Source organism: Passer montanus, unplaced genomic scaffold (genome assembly GCF_014805655.1).
Source record: "Passer montanus isolate IOZ18808 unplaced genomic scaffold, ASM1480565v1 scaffold107, whole genome shotgun sequence".
In the NCBI taxonomy this organism is placed as follows: domain Eukaryota; kingdom Metazoa; phylum Chordata; class Aves; order Passeriformes; family Passeridae; genus Passer; species Passer montanus.
In genome coordinates, this window is record NW_024357281.1 from 1,801,695 (window position 1) to 1,821,605 (window position 19,911).

At 39.9% G+C, this 19,911-nt stretch overlaps 1 protein-coding gene across 1 annotated transcript; it reads right to left on the minus strand.

Annotated features, from left to right (window-relative positions):
• Positions 1–1,385: 1,385 nt before the first annotated feature.
• Positions 1,386–18,684, minus strand: VPS4B (vacuolar protein sorting 4 homolog B). Its single transcript, XM_039721802.1, has 11 exons — positions 18,508–18,684; positions 15,563–15,674; positions 14,021–14,171; positions 12,708–12,775; positions 10,934–11,053; positions 10,555–10,711; positions 9,199–9,347; positions 8,942–9,023; positions 6,741–6,960; positions 3,958–4,095; positions 1,386–2,200 (listed from the first exon to the last, which is right to left on the minus strand). Exons 1-11 carry the CDS (start codon positions 18,532–18,534, stop codon positions 2,099–2,101), a joined length of 1,326 nt encoding a protein of 441 aa, XP_039577736.1. The 5' UTR covers positions 18,535–18,684; the 3' UTR covers positions 1,386–2,098.
• Positions 18,685–19,911: the final 1,227 nt, after the last annotated feature.

The window sequence follows — 19,911 nt, forward strand, 5'->3', positions numbered from 1 at the left end:
AAAAGGAAAAAATAAACCAAAAACCAAAATGTTCCTGAGAATTTTAAGATTGCAGGATTGCAGTAAGGACTCTCATTTTTCAAAAGGTCAAGAGAGATACTTCAGACAGTGGCTTCAACCCTCTGAAGGACAGCCACGCTAGTATGTGGCTCACTTCTGAAGTGTTCACAAGAGAAAAGTACAAACGAGATCTTGTTGCAATAAGGATTAAGTTTACTAACCATAGTTACTTGTACCTATGCTGGAATTCCTGCCCTCGCCCACTCCCTCTCCTGCCATCCCCCCAAAAGCTGTCAGAAAGATTTGCAGCCCACTGATTCACATTTACACATTCTGATGTAAGACAAAGGTAAAGCTGTGTAACTGAAGGATTTTGGAAGAAATGCTTCATCATGTTAGTAAAAAAAAGCTCAGCACCTTGCAGATCAAAGAATATTTAACTACTTTGTTTGGCTATTAAACACAGAAACAAAAGTCTAAGAAGACAATGATGAGGAAAAACTTGAACATAACATTGAAGAAATACTCAAATAACATAACTGATGTTGTACTACAACATTTTACTTCATTAAAGTACAGAAAATGTCACCCATCCTATGATTTATAAAGTACACAAAATATGTACATAGAAGAAACCAAACCCCATCAAAAGATGATCATATTTGTGCATATGTACATAGAACATACACACCTAAAATGTGCAAATTTCTTTTAATGCAAGTTAAACAAAACATTTGCAGGATAAGAGTTGTACAATGATAATGGAAGAGTATTCTAGATATTCTAATGGTGTTCCATATCTACAGCCAGTGCAAACTTACAAGGCACAAACTCAATGCTGATGCTGTAGTGTTTTAAGTTACATTCAGGCACATCTCCATTTGCAGTTCTGCAGAAAAAGGAGCAATGGAAGTGCTACTTCTATACTAAACTGCCAGCCTTCTCTCCCAGTTTAAGCACTAAATTGATGTAACCTATATGCTACAGTTACCAGTGGGGTTCAGGGTTAATTTATCACTGGAAAGGCTGTGGCTAAAACATCTGTTCTAATCTCCTTGCATGTGAAGCATGCTATTTCCCAAAATACCTCCCAGACATTCTCCAAAGACTACATATACCTTGCCAGCCTCAACATACGAGATCTTAGAGGACATTACTAATGCTTTTTTCTAATTTCAGTCAAAACTTCACCAGGAAGAGAGTCCAGATTTTAAAAACCAAAACAACAATAAAACAAATCCAAACAACTCCCCAAGAAGAGCCAGCAAAACACCCTCTGAGTTACCTGCATTTAACAAATTTGTGTTAAATTGCATAGTGACAGTGTGTACCAGCTAGTAAAGAATTAAAAATAAAAGCTTGCTGTTTAAGGCAAAATTTTATTGCATTTAACAAATTGTGTTAAATTGCATAGTGACAGTGCGTATCAGCTAGTAAAGAATTAAAAATAAAAGCTTGCTGTTTAAGGAAAAATTTTAACACAGCATAGCAGAAAAAAAAGCCAAATAACAGGTCCATCAATATTTAATCAAAGTACTGGCCTATGTAGTCTTATCCTCACAGTGTCTTCTTTCTTACTTTTAACAGCAAACCCACACTTGCAGCATGCTTGATTAGAAAGTTTTGTTACATTTTCCTAAATGAAATGAGAGCAATTAATACATATGCTGATTGACTCATATTGAAAACACCTGACAAATACGTTCTCTCCCATCCCTTAAAAAGGTTTTTCACCTTACTGGGAGGTAAGGTCAAAACCTAAAACTCACTGGTATCCAGGTCTAATATACTACCTAATATGGAACTAGTAATTTAAAGCTTTCTAGTATTTATTAGACATTACCACATCACTTTGCTGTCTCACCCTAAAATTGCATTTTTGTATTATTTTTTCAATAGAAGACATTTAATAGACATCTGAGGAAAACAATACAATACAAAAGCTTACAGGTCTTTGCAAAGGTATCTTCTATTCCTTCTGCAAAGTAAGAAAGGGGTGATTTTATTGGCATTTATTTGAAGTGCCATCAATAAAGACACAGGAATACTTTAAAAAGAAAAAAAAAGAAAGTTCTAACGCTTCACACATATCTTTGGTTTAGCCTTCCTGACCAAAGTCTTCTGTAAACTTCTTTAACTTCTCCAAGTCCTGTTCATTAACTGTTGGTTTTGTGCTAGCAAGCGACCTGAGCATATCACCCTGTCAGAAAAAAAAACAAACATGTTTTCAGAAACAAGTATAGTACTAGTGCTAGCAATTTTGCTACCAGGACAAATATGCATTAAAAAAATCATTAAAAAGTTTCTATTAACATAAAACTTTAAGTAAGCCTGAACACTTCTGCACAGAGACAGCCTTTTAATCCTCTGAATGCAGACAACAGTCAATGAGTTTTCCAGTAACAAAATCAGAACCTCAGGTTTAGGTTTAAGCCACTCATCCATTCAAGTTTTGTTAATCTATTTTTTTAAAAGAACTGAACTTTTTTTTGTCAGTTACTATTTTCAATCCATGATTAATTACAGTAGATTAAGTGGAAAATAATCAGATGTTCCCATGTACTCTTCACAGTCCAGCAATGCAGAACAACAGTTTGTGATTAATCTCTAGCAGTTTTACTGCTCCTGACTGGTAACTTCTGTCTCTTCAACTCAGTAAATTTCCTAGATGAATAGTTAGATGCTAGGAAATGGAGTTTAGAAAAAAATTCATAGGTCTATGAAGTTGAAAACAGCAGTTAAAACACAATATGAATAAAAAGGGTAAAGAAAACGAAACAATTCCCAGCCAACGGCAGCTGAAAAAAGTAGATGTCCAACACCTCATATTGCTATAAAATTACAGGCAATATCCAAAAAAATTAGTATAATGGTTTTCCACACATGACATTTGTCTCATCAGACCAGAGGCATCCTGCCTCAAAACGAATTAAAGCCTTATGTTTTAAGGCAAGAAGTGATTTTGGACACTGAAACACCTGCCTGTAGTGCATCAGAGCCCAGGTACCATTAGGAGCACACAAGGAACTTCTGTCTTTAATTCCAGGAAGGACTGATTAAAAATCCAATTAAACCATGCAGAGAGAAGTTTTAGGGCAGGCCTGCACCTGCATAAATCCTCTTTTGCTTCCTCAGTGTGCAAATACACACAGGAAATTCTTTTCTGGAATACAGTGATCCCCATGATCACATTGATTTCCTTCACTCCTTACAAGACTCTTTGCACACAGGAAACTACAGCAACACAGATTTGTTTAAATGCTTCCCACAAACTCTGTATTTAAATATAAAATTTTCTTCTGCTGCTCCTGGGGAAAAATACAGAATGAGTATCCAGCAATTATTTTTTTTCTTAAACAGTGATCTAAAATTGAAAACTGTCTTACATATTTCATTCCCTAGGCCAAAGCAAGTAATTTCATATGCACAAAGAAAACAGCAGAAAGAGCTGTATCACCTATAATAAATTTAAACCTAAACTACCATTATATTAAACATCTTCTTACATTTTGGTTTTATATTTGTATCTATTTCATGGGCAATATCTACCTATAGAACATCACTTCCCAATTTACAGTAAATGTAATTTTCCACTTCCCAGTATTAATGCCACAGTGATGAGAAGAAAGTGCATCATGGTGCAGGAAGCCTAAAGGTTTTGAATGAATAAAAGCCAAGTGAAAGAACAGTGCAAGAGGCAGATACTGTCTATGGATGAAAAGATGGCAGCTGCATGCCAGCAGACAAGAATAAAAAATGCTTATCAGGGATAGACAGCTGTCTTTTTCATAGCATGCCATACTGTAGTGATTTATGTTGAGAATTCAAATGTTATCTGGTATGCCCAGGATTTCTGAAAACAAACACCTCATCTGATTGTCCTGAAAAAGACTCTTTATCTTAAAGTGTTTTGAGAGTTCTGCAAAATAAGAAAGAAATGCTACAAGGAATACCTACCATGGAAACTCTAGGCTCCAGTAATTTATCACCTGGGACCTCCATCCATGTCATTTCTATGGCACCAGGATCACCTGGAGAGCAAGGGGTGAATAAATCTACCATCGTATTTGGATTAGACACTGATGGTCCTTTTACCTGAAAATAAGAAAACAGTCAGTTTATGGGAGTTATTATTTTGAAGACAGAAACCAGAAGCTGAACAGCACCCCAAGCAAAAACCATCCCTTGATTTTATGCAGATGCCCTATCCATTGGGAACACATGTCCTGTGAAAGAGAAATTGTACAAGTGTACTGGTATTATTCACCTTGAAAACATGCAGCTGTAGCCAGATACTTAAATTCGCATCAGGTCAAATCCCAGAAGCCACATCCTCTTAAGGCTGAGGATTTTTGTGCAAAACTGACATGACAGGAAATCTGTTTGGTGAAGACCACCCTTCCTGGTCCCCAGTCACTTTAGGATTTCATTCATCGCTAGTTAACAGCTCTCTAAAAGCTTCCCAGTGCTTTTCCCTCTGACATCCTGCCTTCCCAAGCTCCCAGCACTTTTCCCGGCACCACCTGAGCAGCGCTCCCTAGAAAACAGCGCCACCTAGCGGGAGAACAAACAGCTTTTTTTTCCCCCCGCGCCAGACAGACGGACAGACCCAAAAAAAGCTGCCCCGTGCATCTGTTCCCTTTGCGCAGAACACTGTCCGGTACCAAGGATTTTGCCTTCCCCCGCTGTTACCTGCAGCTCCGCACACCCACGGAACTGGGAGCACACACAGAGGTTAGAGCACAACACGCTACTATGGACAGAGCGGGATTGGCTGCTCCAAGCTGGATTTATTTAGAGCAAGATGCTGGGGAGCAGATTGTAATATTCAAAATGCACTCTGGCAAACCTGCACTATCACAGATGGCAAGGAAAGGTTTACAGTTAATTACTGACAACTGAGGAAAGCTCTGCTGAACTGAGGCAAGTCGTCTGTTATAACACAAATAATAACGCTAAGATTTTGCTTACACAAAATCCCATCCAATTAAAGTATTAACAATACAAGTGGAATCAACCTGGCTCATGTCAGAGTGTTCAGAGTAGTGCAGTTTTGGGGTTTTTCCTTCCTTTTTTTTATTTTCTTAAGCAGAAATAGTTAAGATGGAAGGAGTTCTTTCGAAGTTGCTCCACAAACTGTGACGACTGAGGTTATTTCATTGCTCCATGGCAAGCTGAAACATGCCTCAGATTGCTCCAAATTTGAACTAAACACTAAAAGCTAACAGCCCTTTAGCCAGAAATGTCATTGTCACGTAAAGTTAACAACAGATAAATACTTCAGACATCACTGCTTAAGGGAAGGAAGCATCTAGAAAATCCTTGATATATCAAAGTCACTGTTTATTTATCAACAAATACAGCTTACATCACGTTGTTACTGTGAGTTGTCCTCAGAAGTTAAATTTCCTGCCCTCTCATATTCTGGACCATACTGGATTTAAGTGTGTCTTTCTCTTTGAGTCTTAAGCTGAATGAGTTCATTGGAAGAAACCACATTGAAAAAAAGGAGCCTATCTTCAAAGAGAGCGAAGCTGTTCTGTTCAGGACCCTTAACCCTTTTATGTCAGGTTGAGTTGCTGGTAAAGAAACTGTAATTGTAACTGAGAGACAAAGAACTGCTGCCAACACAACATACACGGTACTCCACACCTTAGGAGTTTTTCCTACTACACCTGCTCTTTTAAGAAACAACAAATTAAGGCTTCCTTCTACAGCAATTAGCACCTCTGCAGAATATCCTGACCCACCTTCACCCAAAACCCATGAATTTTTGCAAAAAACAAAGTTTGCACTAAAAATATTAACAAAAAGTACCTTTAGTCTGGGTCTGCTTTAAAATATGATACACAGCAAAATAAAATTTTATTTAACTGATACACATTGTAGGTATTTTAACCTCTGTTTATACCATTGATACTATCACTCCTTTTTTTTCCATTTAAGAGTTTAATAGTTTTCAAGGAACAATAAATTTGACTGAACAAGGCCCATCTGTGCAAATTCTCCAGGGGAAAGACATTCCCAGATGTAATGGATTTAGACTGCTGGTAAAGAATGCCAATTGGTTCTTGTACAGACAAAGTTTCTGAGATTCAAATATTGTGAAGAAACATTACTTAAATCAATACATAACATGTAGAAGTAACTGGAAGACAAGCCAAACAATATAGTTTGAATAGGCTCTTTGGTGTGTACCTATGTAAAAGTAAACTGGTTTTTACATTTCAGCAGTGTAAATGAAACACAGACCTCGCTCAGTTGTGTTGCATCTTTACTACTGTAATTGATTCAATGTTTCTACCAGAACTCTACAAGAACCTTAATTTTTCAGTTTGAAAAATATGCCAAGTAAACAGAATGTGCTTAAGTACAATCCATCTGTTCTCAAGTGGATGAGGGATACTTTTTTTTCCCAGCATGTTAAGAACCACTTAACTTGAAATTAAAAAAAACCCCACTTCTGTAACATTGCCATTTAAACGGCAAACTGAATGCTTTTAACACTCTCTAGAGACATTTAAGAGTCAGAGCATGAATATTCAGAAATTAGCTCCTCCAGACTTATGGCAGGACTAGGGAGGGTATGGGGAATGGAACAGTTCTCCCCAGCCAATAAAAGGGACATTCATAAGCATGCAGTATTATCCAAAACCAAATTCAGTTTATTTGTAAGGAATTTTCAAATTAAGACTGTTCTCATAGGTGCAATAACTTGAAAAATTTTGATTCCTACTTACTTTTTTAAAGTGAGTCGCTGATTGCACTTTTCTGACAGGCTGCATCAGTGCATCACGGACAATGATGCTTATATCTGCACCAGAATAGCCATCAGTTCTCTTCCCAAGCTCCCGATAATCTGAGTCTTTTAGGTCATTTGGAGTTGACCCAAGGTGAAGTTTGAACATTGCAGCCCTGGCGTGGTCTTCAGGTAAAGGAATATAAATACGCTTCTCAAACCTGGTTTAAAAAAGACAAAAACAAAGCTCCCAAGATGCCAACTCATGCAGGTGCACAATGGAAAGATCTCATGCAAATGAGCTTGCTTCTAGCAATATTAGAAAGCAGTTTCAGTACAATAAACCTTTAAAAAAAATCTGATGCAAATATTCAGCAACTTGTTCTCACAAATAATACTTTAGTTAGTACAACCTAATATCCAGAATGTAACAACTGCTTCCTTTCCATTACAAAATCCTTCTCTCCAGACTGACGTTTTTCCAGCACAATTTGAGTCTTAAAAGAAAAAACTGAGAGGAAGAAGTCTTTAAGTGTTAAAGTGTATTTGAACAGATTTCACACTCAAAGAAAGAAATGCCTGATAACAAGTTTATGCAACAACTTTCTACAGGATCCAACTAAATTAAGAAAACACCATACATGGAAGTAAATTTGAAGTCATTCTCAAGAAAATATTGGTAACAGCAGTTCCTCCTTTGAAGCAGCATCTGTTCTCAGAGTGGAGATAACTCTTACCAACGAAGTAAGAGCAACTCCAAATTCTGCTGAACACAATAAACCTGATATACATGACAAAGTGGCTCAAATCCATGAAAAATTAATTTTATTACAGCCTTTGTTGTACAAATTCCTTTAAGTCTTGTGGGCAAGAACTAGGGAATTTCTCTTTCGTGTTGCTGAGAATGAGAAAATGGTTTGGGTTGAGAGAAACCTTGAAGATCGTCTAATTCCAATCCCTGCCACAGGCAGGGAGACCTTCCCCTAGACCAGCTTACTCAAAACCCCATCCAACCTGGCCTTGAACACTTCCAATGATCCACAGCTTCTCTGGGCAACCCATGCCAGTGTCTCACCACCCTCATCATAAAAAATTTCTTCCTTATGCCCAATCTAAACCTATCCTCTTTCAGTCTGAACAACTGCCCCTTGCCCTGGCATTACAAGCCTGGGAAAAAAACACTGAACATCTCTCCACCCTTCTAGTAAGTTCCCTTTATACACTGAAAAGCCACAATAAGGTCTCTCTGGATCCTTCTCTTCTCCAGGCTGAACAGCCCCACTCTCATAACCTGCCTTCAGAAGAAAGGCATCCTGATCATTTTCAGGGCCCCCTTCTGAACACACTTGATTAGGTCTGTGTGTCTTTTACTGTGGATCCCAACCAAAGCTGGAATTTCAAGAATGACTTGAAATTCTCAGCAATACCTTAACTTTTAAATCTGGCTCATACAACTCTAGAGTCATGCAGATGAGAAGTGACATCCGGAGGTGACCTGGTCCAACCCCAAATCAAACTGAAGTATGGCCAGCTTGAATTCAGTACATAAATAAAAGCCAGTGTCAGTCATAAAAAAAAAAAGAATCAATGAGTCTTTAGCCAACAAAAATGGCCACTATCCAAGCTGCGTCCTCATCACAACATAATCCTGTTTGTCACATAACTCTATCTGTCCTTTACTTGCTCTGCAGCTCAGAGAAAGATCCAAATAATCAGGTACAGGCAGTCCTGTATCTGCAAAAGTCCTTTATCTGCAAAACCGCAGTTAAAAAATTACAAGTTAAGCCTGACCAGTAGAAAAACATGGCATTTCTCCATAAGGTTACACTTCCATGAAAAAACTCAAGCTACTCACCAGTTTGTTAACAGCTGAAAAGGAAAGCTCTACTCTCTCCTGCCCTTCTGAGTTGTGTATTTTCTAACTTGTCCCCTAAGGCCCCAGAAAACCAAAAAGCAAGCAGAAAACTGTTTCTTCAAGCATAATCATCTAACCAAGAAATCAGATAAACTACAGAACTGAACAACTTACCTCTCTCTAAAGAGGCAAGTGACTATCAGTTTAGCTAAGTCTACCTCACGGAATTGAGTTGCAGAACATTAAGCACTTCTGCAAACATGAGCTGGATGAACACCTTAAGCACTCTCTGGCTGAAGGCTCACATCAGTTGTGAATTGGACACCATGAAAAAAATGCCATCATACCTTCTTCTGATAGCAGAATCCAAAACCCAGGGTATGTTTGTTGCTCCTAAGACCAAGATTCCTTCATTGTCAACACCAACCCCTGTATCAGGGCAGAAATAATTTCACAGTTTAGATGATAAACAGAGATTGTTTTAAAAAGCCATCAAAATTTAATGAGGTGGAACTGCAGATATTTTTAGTATTCTAATGCAAGTTACACTTAAAAATATATGCCTTAATTTCTCTGTCTGATTTTGAAAACCAAAAAAACTTACCTTGCATCTGGACTAGAAATTCCGTTTTTATCCGTCTAGCAGCCTCACTTTCATTTTCACTTCTTGACCCACAGAGGGAATCTATCTCATCAATGAAGATGATAGAAGGTTTGTTTTCTCTGGCAAGCTGGAACAAGTTTTTCACTAATCTTAAAGAAGGAAACAGCTTCAGCTATATTAATAATTACAACAGCAGAAACACATAACTTCAGATTTTGATATAGTAATTTCCTTTAGATAAAGCAAGGGGAAAAAGCATTAACATAAAGCTACTCAAAAAAACAACATTCTTCCAGCTCCATGACTCAGAATTACACTGAATGAGAGAACCCAGCATAATGAAAAAAAAAATTATAGTGCTCCAGGGATGATTTCTCAAAATAAAGCCCCTTTTCAGTTTACACTTCTACATGACAGCCTATATAAATGGACTATACAAAACCACCAATTTAGAAAGCTTTTTTCTTTTGAATCTTTCTCTAAACATTTCTAACTCAAATTAATTCTAGAGATTTTGTAAGAAATAACATGTATCTTTACTTTATACAACATTACTTACTAAATAATTTTTGTATGACAAGGAATATTGGTTTCAAATCAAATAAACAAGACAACCTAAAACAAACTCCATATACTCTTAACCATCTCTCATGAACACACTTTACTAGTTGCAAAAAGAAAAATAAATAGGAACGCACTGGGAAATTCTTCATATTACAGCAGTAAATCTCAGGCAATAGTCTCAAATGAATTCAAGCATAAAATCTAATGCCAAGCTAGCCTTCAGTTCTGTATTAATTTTGCAACAGAAGAAAAGCAGCTTAAGGTTTCCAGCTTTCTGGAGAAAAAAAATAACTCACTTCAAACACTTTATCTAATAGCCTTTCTTCCTCATTCTATCAGCTTTCAGTAGTGTTGCTCAAACTATTAAATTAAATTATGACAAGTATGCTTATCATTATATGAAATCCTTTCCCTATAAACCCAGAGCTTTTTATTAATTCAGGAAATCTCTTTTGGAAGACTAGATGGACAAATTCCTGGACTTCTAGACTGCAGCCATGTCACTCATGGTCTTCTGGCTTCCAGGTCTTCTTCATACATCACGCAGTAACAAATGAAGAGTTAGTATGAGCTCTGTGGTGCTCCCAAAATCTTTCTGAGCACTGAAAAGAGTTTCTCAAAATGCAGCATATAATAATATCGTTACATGGCACTGCAGCATGAAGCATAGAAACACCTATAGTTGGTTTTTAAAAAGACAAGACCATTCTCTTAAATTCTTCATGGCAACTTATCTCTATAATTATTTCCTCTCAACAATGTTTTCCCAGACCTCTGGCAACTCCAACTTACTTTTCACTTTCACCTAGCCATTTTGAGACAAGGTCAGATGAAGATACTGAGAAGAAGGTAGAGTTGTTTGCTTCTGTTGCCACAGCTTTTGCTAAATAAGACTTTCCTGTTCCTGGTGGTCCAAATAGAAGAATCCCTCTCCAGGGTGTTCTCTTGCCTGCAAGAGAGAAACCAGAAGTTTTCAAAACACTATTTTCTGAGTATCCTCCTGTAGGGTGCTCAGAAGTTTTCCACATTTACCCACAAAACTTCTGTCAGATTGATCAAAATCTCTTTGTTAAGAGATCTCTTGAGTCTGTGATACATTGGCATAACACACTTCACAGACCCCACTGCCAGTCCTGGCTGGCCAATAGCAAATAAATGCTGTAATCCTGACCTGTAAACAGGTGTGGAAATTTAATGGGAAGGATGACTGCTTCTTTAAGTGCCTCTTTGGCACCTTCAAGGCCAGCAACATCACTCCATTTGACATTTGGTCGCTCCATAACAATTGCTCCTGTAAGAAAAGATTGTCTAAGTTAGTGACGTACATATATTTTCAAAATTACAATAAATTCCATTTGGTGAAAAAAGAAATCTACACCCATGTCTATACTGAATAAAAACAAGGCATTTCTAAGATGATAGGAACACTGAATTCCATTAGTCAAATGGGTGTTATTTTTACAGATATCTGTCACATTTTTTAACCAAAATAAACCATGGATAACCAGAACATTTGTGAGTTAGTAGAAGTCCTGGTACCATCTCATAACTAAACCACCACTGCACTTCCCAAAAAAAATCAAAATTTCCTTTTAAACAATGTAGCTGTACTAGCTCAGGGATTTTTAAGATTTTCCAGCAGATGAAGTAACTTGTTGGTATCTCCAGACATGCTGCAAACAAATGGATAATCTAATGGAAAAGAGGTTTGAGAGCTAGGGCGAAAAGCATCAGAAAGGTTATGTGGATCCTGCCTAGCTGCAGAAGTATTTTCTTAGTCAAGGCACATTCAAAGTTTTGCACCAAGTCTCATCCTCCTCAGTCAATGAGTTCAGCCAACTGAGCTTGTAATTCAGCCTTCTCTTCAGATTGGTTAGTCTGGTGTGCCAAAAATTTTGTCTCAACTACTTCTAGATGGGAAAACTTGGAACTCAGGTAGTAATAGGTTATTAGACCTATAATATTAGATCTTGTAATCCTAGCCACTACTTCTACTCTCTGAGGTCAGATTCATGTGGGAAGAAACAAAGTTTGAATAGTGAGAGGATAGGAGTTTAAGGCTCATCAATTATCTGTTACTTTTAAAAACCCAGGAAACTGTTTCTTATAACTGTGCACAGGATTAAATAATGTGCAGAGAAGCAGAAAAAGCATAGCACAGTTTCCAGTGGTGATACAACAGCTCCTGAAATTACACAGGCACAAGATCTGGTAAATGCATTTGATCTTTGTTACAATCAAAACCAGGAAAACAATGAGGTTTCTTCAGATCCATAAGCACCTTCTGTTAGGGAAGTTCTGAACAGTTCTTCATTACTAAAGGGAAATAAATATCAAAAAGCCTCCTTTTTACTGCACACCAAACTGCTGGTAACTGCTATACATTGCTTCACTGACTGTGTTCTGTACTTGAGTGCAAAAACCCAAACTATGCTACTGAACTGGGACAGCATCATCACTGCATATAAGAAAATGCTGCCTGTTATTATAAATGGGCAAGAATCCATATTTCTTACTCCTGAACATGAATACCAGTCTTTTTGTGAAAACAGTCCTGCTTACACTATGTATTTGGATCATCACTTCCTTAGCCTCTAGGCAATATGCTAGTGCACTTCAGAGTAAAAAAAAACCTACTAAATCAGTTTAACAAATAGCTACCTGGGATTTTGTAACTTCTGTTGGAAAATGCTAGCCTGATAGGTGATACAATTTTAACAAGAAGCACAGGGTGCAGGAGATGCATTTCAATATAGCGACTGTGTAAGTTCATGGCACACTAGTCCTTTTACTTCCATAAAGACTATGCTTTTGCACTTGAAGATTACATGCTAGCTGAGCCACTTACAGATATTAAGTTATTCCATAAAATTTAGATGGCAAAAATATAGGAACTTGCTTGACTGAAGTAATCCCTATTTAAAGAAAAGGATGCTTCAAATTACCTTGAAGTTGATTCTGTAGCTTCTTTTTTTCAGGGTCCTCTGATTCCCCTTCCCCATCACTGTCATTCCTGATTAGGAAACAAAATGTTGAAATACAATAAGGGAGACTTCTGTCTTAGCATAAAAATCAGAACGCAAAAAGCAGAAAACCCATCAGGCTGCGGAATTAAATAAACACTGAGATGCTTCCAGCCTCTAAAGGTTTACATGACTGTAGAAAAGCAGAAGTACACTTTCCTATGATTTCTTTCCAGTTCACCCTCCTCTGCCATTTCAACTTCCTCTTATGGGTCTGAGCCCTCTTAATACACTTCTGTGTGCTTTGAGACTGCTGTTAGGAAACGCAGCCCTTATATCCAGCAACACAGAGGTGCTGGAATGGTTTGTTTGTAGACATTGGCACTTCTCCTCTATCTGGACATGCAACAGGACTTGGTCAATTCCATCTAGTACTGTGAAACTCTCATCAGAGCAAAGGAAACTGGAAGTTAAAGGAAAAGAGACTAGAGAGGGAACAACTGGAGTGGAGGTCATGAAAATACACGTAGCCTTCGTGGTTTTACCATTTCCTTCTAGTATAAATAAGCAGGAGATGATACAGCTCAAAAATTAAGGCTGATGAGATGAGCAGACATTGAAAAAGACTGAAAACCAGGTGAAGTTTTAAGAGACAACTGAGCAACTTCAGCTGTTCAGGACTCCTAGAAAGGGCAGTCCCACCAGAACGTACAATCTTGAATCCTTCCTCTTTCCTACCCCCATAAAGGAAGTAGCAAATGCAAAAGAGGCTGGGCTTGTTTGGGAGGCTCTGCTTGTTCAACTCTCTCATATGCAAAGTGAGAAACAAATCCAAGAGAAGGATAGCAGTGGAGGGACCAGGCAGCAGCAACACATTGGAAGGATTCACTCCACCTTACAGAACTTTACCCTGCATAGGGCTTTTCATCTCTTATCAAGTGTCAGATCAAACTGAGTAACCCCAGTAATCACCAGTCTGAAATTATTTTGTAGTTACTAAGTATTTAAATGGAGAAAGCCTTTGAAGGCCATTAAATCCAACAATCATTGGATTCAGCTGTTAGTCTGAGGCAGCTTTCATTCTTCAGTGAATTTCCTATTGAAATGTTCACATTTTAGTAAACAAGCACAGAAATGCTTGTGATTGTAATTCAAGTTATTTTTATTAGCCCACTGTAGCATTGTAATCATCTGAAGCATTTCAGAAACACAAGTGAAATTGATCTTTGAATAGTTGAAGTTTAGAATAAGCTGAGTTCAGGAAGTATTTTGCTTTACCTTCTCCAAAAACATACCCTTTTCCTTCAGCAGGACCAGACTCTTTAACTGGTTTTGGTGCAGTTTTTTCTCTCTTTTTCAGATATTCTTTCAGCTTTTCTGCTCGGTCCAAGTATTCTGTACATTTTGCTCTAATGCTTTGTTTTGCTTTATCACCCTGCGCTTCATCTGAGAGTTTGAAGAGAAACAATTCTTTGTTAACAGCAAAACACATCTGCATCAATCAAAAAACAAGACTAAAGATCTGTCTTCTTTATCTCTTATCAATATACCTCTCTCAGGGCTCACGACGTAACCAAACATCTCAGCTACTTATTTTTCCACTATACCTTGGAAAGAACTGACCAGAAGGATGTCATCATGTAACAGAAATCAAATATTCACCTGAACATTGCCTTGCCTTAAAATTTGACTCTAAAGGATTAAGGACAACAGCACTGGAAGCTTTTCTGTCAGCCTTTCAAGCTGCTAGACATTGCCTCAATAACTGCTTTTCTAAAATAGCTAATCAAGAAGCTGCTTATGCTAGGCAATTTTTATTTAGAACCATACTTGATTCTTCCATAGCCTGCTAATTTTAAAAGATAAAGAAACATTACATAAAACATCTCAAAGAACTCAGTGTGTTTGAACAGCCATGCTGTTCTCATAATCACAATTACAGTATTTCAAACCAACAATCAAAATTTAACACGTCAGATTTTTGAGCTAAATTTCCAAAAGTACATCAATATTGTTAAAAGCATAGAAAGTGATATTCTGAGAAAGTCTGTAAGATTTAAATGGACAGGAAGTGATAAACACAGATTATCCTAATAATAATGGACTATAAAGAAAACTATTTTTTTCAAACCATGAAGATCTGTAAGTGTACTTTGGTCAGGCAAGCAACTCTAACCCACTTACATTAGGTCTGTACCCACTTTAAGAAAGCCCACTTCTTGCATACAAACACTGAATGTGGCACAAAAGGTACACAGAAGTGTGAAAAGGCATAAAGTAATGAGAATATGGAAACTGAAGAAAAATTGTTACATACAAGTCCATCTCATACATTTTCTCGGCCAAGATAAACAGCAAGACTATGACATTAGGGAGCAAAAAATGTCAGCAGAGAGGCTTCAGAAGGGCAAGCAGCATGAATTAAAGGAGCAAAAAGCGCTCTGCAAATACAGCAAAGACTTCATGTGTAACATGGTTTTCAGCACAACAGAAATACAGGGATCCCTGTACTTATTGTCATATTTCCTCGTGCAGTGGCCCGCTTGAAACACTGCTACAAAAGTCCAGAGGAGAGACAGCAAACACCTGCCTCCTGTCTTAAAAAAACCTAAAACAAAACACAAGTAAAAAATAATCTAATTTCTTACAAGAATGGAGCAAGCACACAACACAGTAAAGGTAAAAGCTGCAAAATATATGACCTTAGTCAAACTACAATTAGCAAGTATCAACTGTTGATGAGAGCAAAAATTTAAATACTGATGTCAAAATAAGAGATTACTCTTGTGCAATCTGACAACTAAACTCTACTTAATCATCCAACACATCACACTTACATTTAACAACATGGAGAAAATACTGCACGGCATGTTGGTACAAGCGGAAGGCTTCCTCATAGTTTCCTGCTTTATCTTCTTGTGCTGCCTTGCTAGCAAGGTCTATTGCTTTCTGCAACACAAACAAATAATTAATTACTGTACAAGAGCATTTTCCATGATCAGAGACCATTTCAGCTGTTACTGTTCTCTGATGGCCAGTTTTTCTGCTCCTCAACATTTACCCCCTCAAAGCTGGAGGCAATTGATTGTTATAGGTGGTGTTTTGTACAAGACACAATATTTCCATCCTTTCATGAACAGCAGAATTTACAAACTGCTGAAATCTACCAGCACACAAAAAAGTTTCTGTGTACTAAGCTGGAACTACTACTACCACTATGCAGTCTGTCTTACCAATCTCTTGCACTTTCTCATGGAAAGATTTGGAAATCCATTATAAAGCTTGGGGGCTTTTTATCACAGACACAGAAACTTTGAACTATGATACAGATATGCTGCTTAAGGTGTGGTTTAGGGGTGCACTTGACAGTGCTGGATTAATGGTTGGACTCAATCTTTTCCAGACTAAACAATTCTATGATTCTATGACTGATGACATCAGTAAACCCTGTAAACAGCCAAGTCAATACAGGAAGTACTTGATTACAATCACTGAAACTAGCACTATCACTCTTCAAACATTATGCTTGGAGACATCTTCAAAGACGAGTTGCTTAGCTTCTCTAGGAGGATTTAGATTCTTGATATTCTAGTGAGAAATTCTAATTATCACTCCACTGGGAGAGGAGAAAAAAAACCCCAAAACAGAGAGAGAACAAACCCAAATCTCAAGCATCAAAGAGTTCTGAGAAGCTATGAATGGATTTTTACTTTATTTGTTCAGCTAGTTTCAAATGTGGGAGAGGAGAAAAAAAAACCCCAAAACAGACAGAGAACATACCCAAATCTCAAGCATCAAAGAGTTCTATGAGAAGCTATGAATGGATTTTTACTTTATTTGTTCAGCTAGTTTCAAATAGATATGACTGAGATCTAAGCCACTGTATTGCACACACTGTCCTGTGGATTTATTGTATCACCACTATTCCATTGCTTGCTTACAAGTGCTTATTACTTTTTATTACACTTTCCTTCTTGGAATGCCCAGACCACTTCCAGACAATTAAAACTGTCATTTTGACCACCGGTTCATGTAAGTTGAAAGTAAGCAGCCAGCCAGAGTTAACCAACACCAACTAAGTATTCTATAGTCCCTCACCTATTTTTTCCCATGTGGTTCCCTCTCCATTGGTTCCCATTGCTAGTATGCTCAGGATGATTATGTAATGTCAGGCAGCAAGCTTAAGAGTTTGAACCGCAGCAAGGAACTTCCATTAGACATTCCAGTGCAGATTCTCTTGCCACTACCTACAGTCTGCTGTATTTCAGGCAGAACAAAGCTAGTAAACAATAGCCATGAAAGAAACAGCAAAATATTGCATTCTGTCTCTTTATGTTGCAGTCTTGGAAGCAAAGATCATCTCAACAGATCTACTTGAAATCAGAGGTATTTAAAAACAATGAACCAATTAAACAGACTATGGCTCTGTTGTGTCAAGTGCTGGAGCACTGTAAGCATCTGTTTTTTCAGAACAGAACCAAAGTCTTTCCTTTATGGAGAGGCTGGGAGCTCAAGAGCAGTTTCCCAGGTATGAATGGACAGCTGCCTCCTTGCTGCCCATTTCATGCTGACTCCCTTACTCACCTCTGTGCACCATTCAAATACAGCAACAGAGCAAAAATTAACCCCGAAAAAGTTATTTTCATATTAAAGTTCATAAGTCCCATCAGTGACTTAAATTACCACAGGGCAGCCCAGTAACTGTATTATTGCCCAACATCCAGGGCAACCCCCTGGATCCAGTACAACAAAGACAGTGATACTCGTGACATTAATTCCAAAGAATAAATGGCAAAGATCACCTGCTAAAACAGAACTGTGAGAAAACAAAGCATGTTGCAGACCAGTTCCTCTGAAATAGGCAAAAGTCTTCATCACGGTTTTGCTATACTCTCTCTTTGTAAACAGCCAAAGACTATTACCTGGCTATTAGATTCTCAGCTCTAATACTTCATTACATCAGCTGCATCTTAGCCTGTTACTGTGAAGAACACCACTGCTATCAAACAGAAAACATTATTAGAAAGTTGTGTGAACTAGGGCATAGATGACCAGCTCTAACCATCCCTGAGGCACAAACTATGTTGTACCAGGCCATGGGCTTATAGTTTGATGAACATCACCCAAGGAAAGAACGTCAGCTTAAAGAGGTGTCATGCTTATTATAAACCCTGTAACATCTCCTCTAGCTTTGCCAATGCAAACATCACACTGCCAGTGTAGACAAGGCATACAGAAATGATCACGGTTCAAACAGCCGAAGAGCAAAAGGAGTTGTTTGGAAGGCGCTTATTTCACTCCGGGGTCTTTCTGCCGGCCAGCCGCAGCCCCGACGACACCCGCGGAGCCGAGGCTTAGCGCAAGCGGAACAGCAGAGCAGGCAGGGCTGCCTACGGCCACCAGCAGCCTCACAACGCCAGCCGAACCACGCGTCCAGAGCGCCAGCGCTGCCCGGGCGGGCGCTAGGCCGCCGTGCCCGCGGGGACCCCTGCCCCGGGACTCCTGCCCGGGACCCCTGCCCGGGACTCCTGCCCGGGACCCCCTCACGCCCGGGGCGATGAGGGCCGACCCCGCGGGTTCTGCCACCGAGTCCCCCCCACGCCCCCCTGGCTGCGCTGCCCCCGGCCCGCTGAGCAGGGGCGTTCGCGCTGCCTGTGCCCCGGGACACCCCCGGCCCGGACAGCCCCGGCCCCGCTCCTTCCTGGCGCCGCCCCCCGCCCGCCGCCTCTTGCCGGGTCCGCCCCGCGCCGGGCAGGGCAGGGCAGGGCCGGCGTCGCTGTACCTGCAGGTTGCCGGAGTTGCCCGCCATGGCGCAGCGGCGAGGGGAGGCAGCGGGAGCGGCAGGAGAGTGGCGCGGGGAGCGGGCCCGGCTGCCGGTGGCGCAGCGCCCCTGCCCCGCCGCCCGCGGAGCCCAAAGCGCGGCCTCCGCCGCCGCTTCCGCACCGAGCGCCGAGCGCCGCTTCCGCCTCCGCTTCCGGGCACGCCCCGAGCGCCCGGCCCGCCCCGCGCTCACCCCGGGTGTTCGGGCTTGGAAGGGAGTCTGGGGAGCGTCCTGTCCCACCCCCCTCGCAGGGCAGAGTCACCTGGAGCAGGTGGCACAGGAACGCACCTAGGTGGGGTTGGGAATCTCCACAGGAGAGTCCGCGGCCTCCCTGGGCAGCTGGTCCCAGTGCTCTGCCTCTCAACGTGAAGAAGTTCTTCCTCGTGTTGAGGTGGGGCTTTTTGTGCTTTGGGTTATGGCCACTGATCCCCTCCTGCCGCTGGGCACCACCAAAAACAGCCTGGCACCGTCCTCGTGGCTCTGCCTTGGGGACATTTGTATGCTTTAAATAAGATCCCTCTCAGTCCTCTTTTCTCCGGATTAAACAGGCCCAATCCTGTTTAATCAATCGTGACGGAGTCATGGGCAAGTGTCACTCACCCGTGGGTTGGTGACAAAGATCAGGTGACACAGGATGCTTACGGAGTGGGGAGGAGGAAGTGACTCAACACACGAGCAATTACAAACCAGTTCTGGAAAGCCAGCTTGCTGTCTGGATGTATGGACATCTGCTAAATAAGTGCCATATCTTCCCCTCTGGTGCATTAATTCCTTTAGGGCAAAAAAAGTATCTGGCAAACTCAGCTGTAATAAAACCTATTCTTCCAACTTACCAGCTTTGACTTAATAATTCCAGTGTAACTTTTTTGATTTTATATTGTAATAAAAGTCCTCTGAACTTTTCTTGATACAGTACTCTGTACTTTTGTGTACTCTGGGCACAAGGGAAAAAGGCACATCCACAGTTCCCCCTGTACCAGGGAAGGTCGTGGTGAATCTCTTCATTATGTCATCTGGTTGGCAGTTTATTTTGGTAAGTGTCCTCACGAGCTGGGGATGCTTTGGTTGATTTTTAGACATGGTCAGTCACAGCTGTTCTCCTTGCATCAACTGCAAACGTGTAAAGACGTGATGTAGGAAAGTCATGCAATCAGGCTTTGGGAAATGAGACGGTAAAGAGAGTTTGCCCCTAAAGACAACTGAAACTGGCCAAAGTGAAAGGAGAGATGATGATTTCTAAAGGAACCTTACAGCTGTGCGGTCATCAGGATTCAAGCACAGCATCAGTGGTGGGAGGGGCTCAAGAAAACTGGGTTAAATATTGTATGTCTATTTCTTTCTTCTCTTCAAAGGATGAGGCAAAAC

Excerpts from the sequence above, each read along its gene's own strand:
- VPS4B (XM_039721802.1), bottom strand. The coding sequence starts at position 18,534 with ATGGCGGGCAACTCCGGCAACCTGCAG. Across the intron at positions 14,172-15,562 it reads TTTTCTCCATGTTGTTAAAT|ATGAAGCGCAGGGTGATAAA; the intron begins GTAAGTGTGATG and ends TCAAACTCTCAG. Across the intron at positions 2,201-3,957 it reads TGGAGCCTAGAGTTTCCATG|GGTGATATGCTCAGGTCGCT; the intron begins GTAGGTATTCCT and ends TTTTTCTGACAG.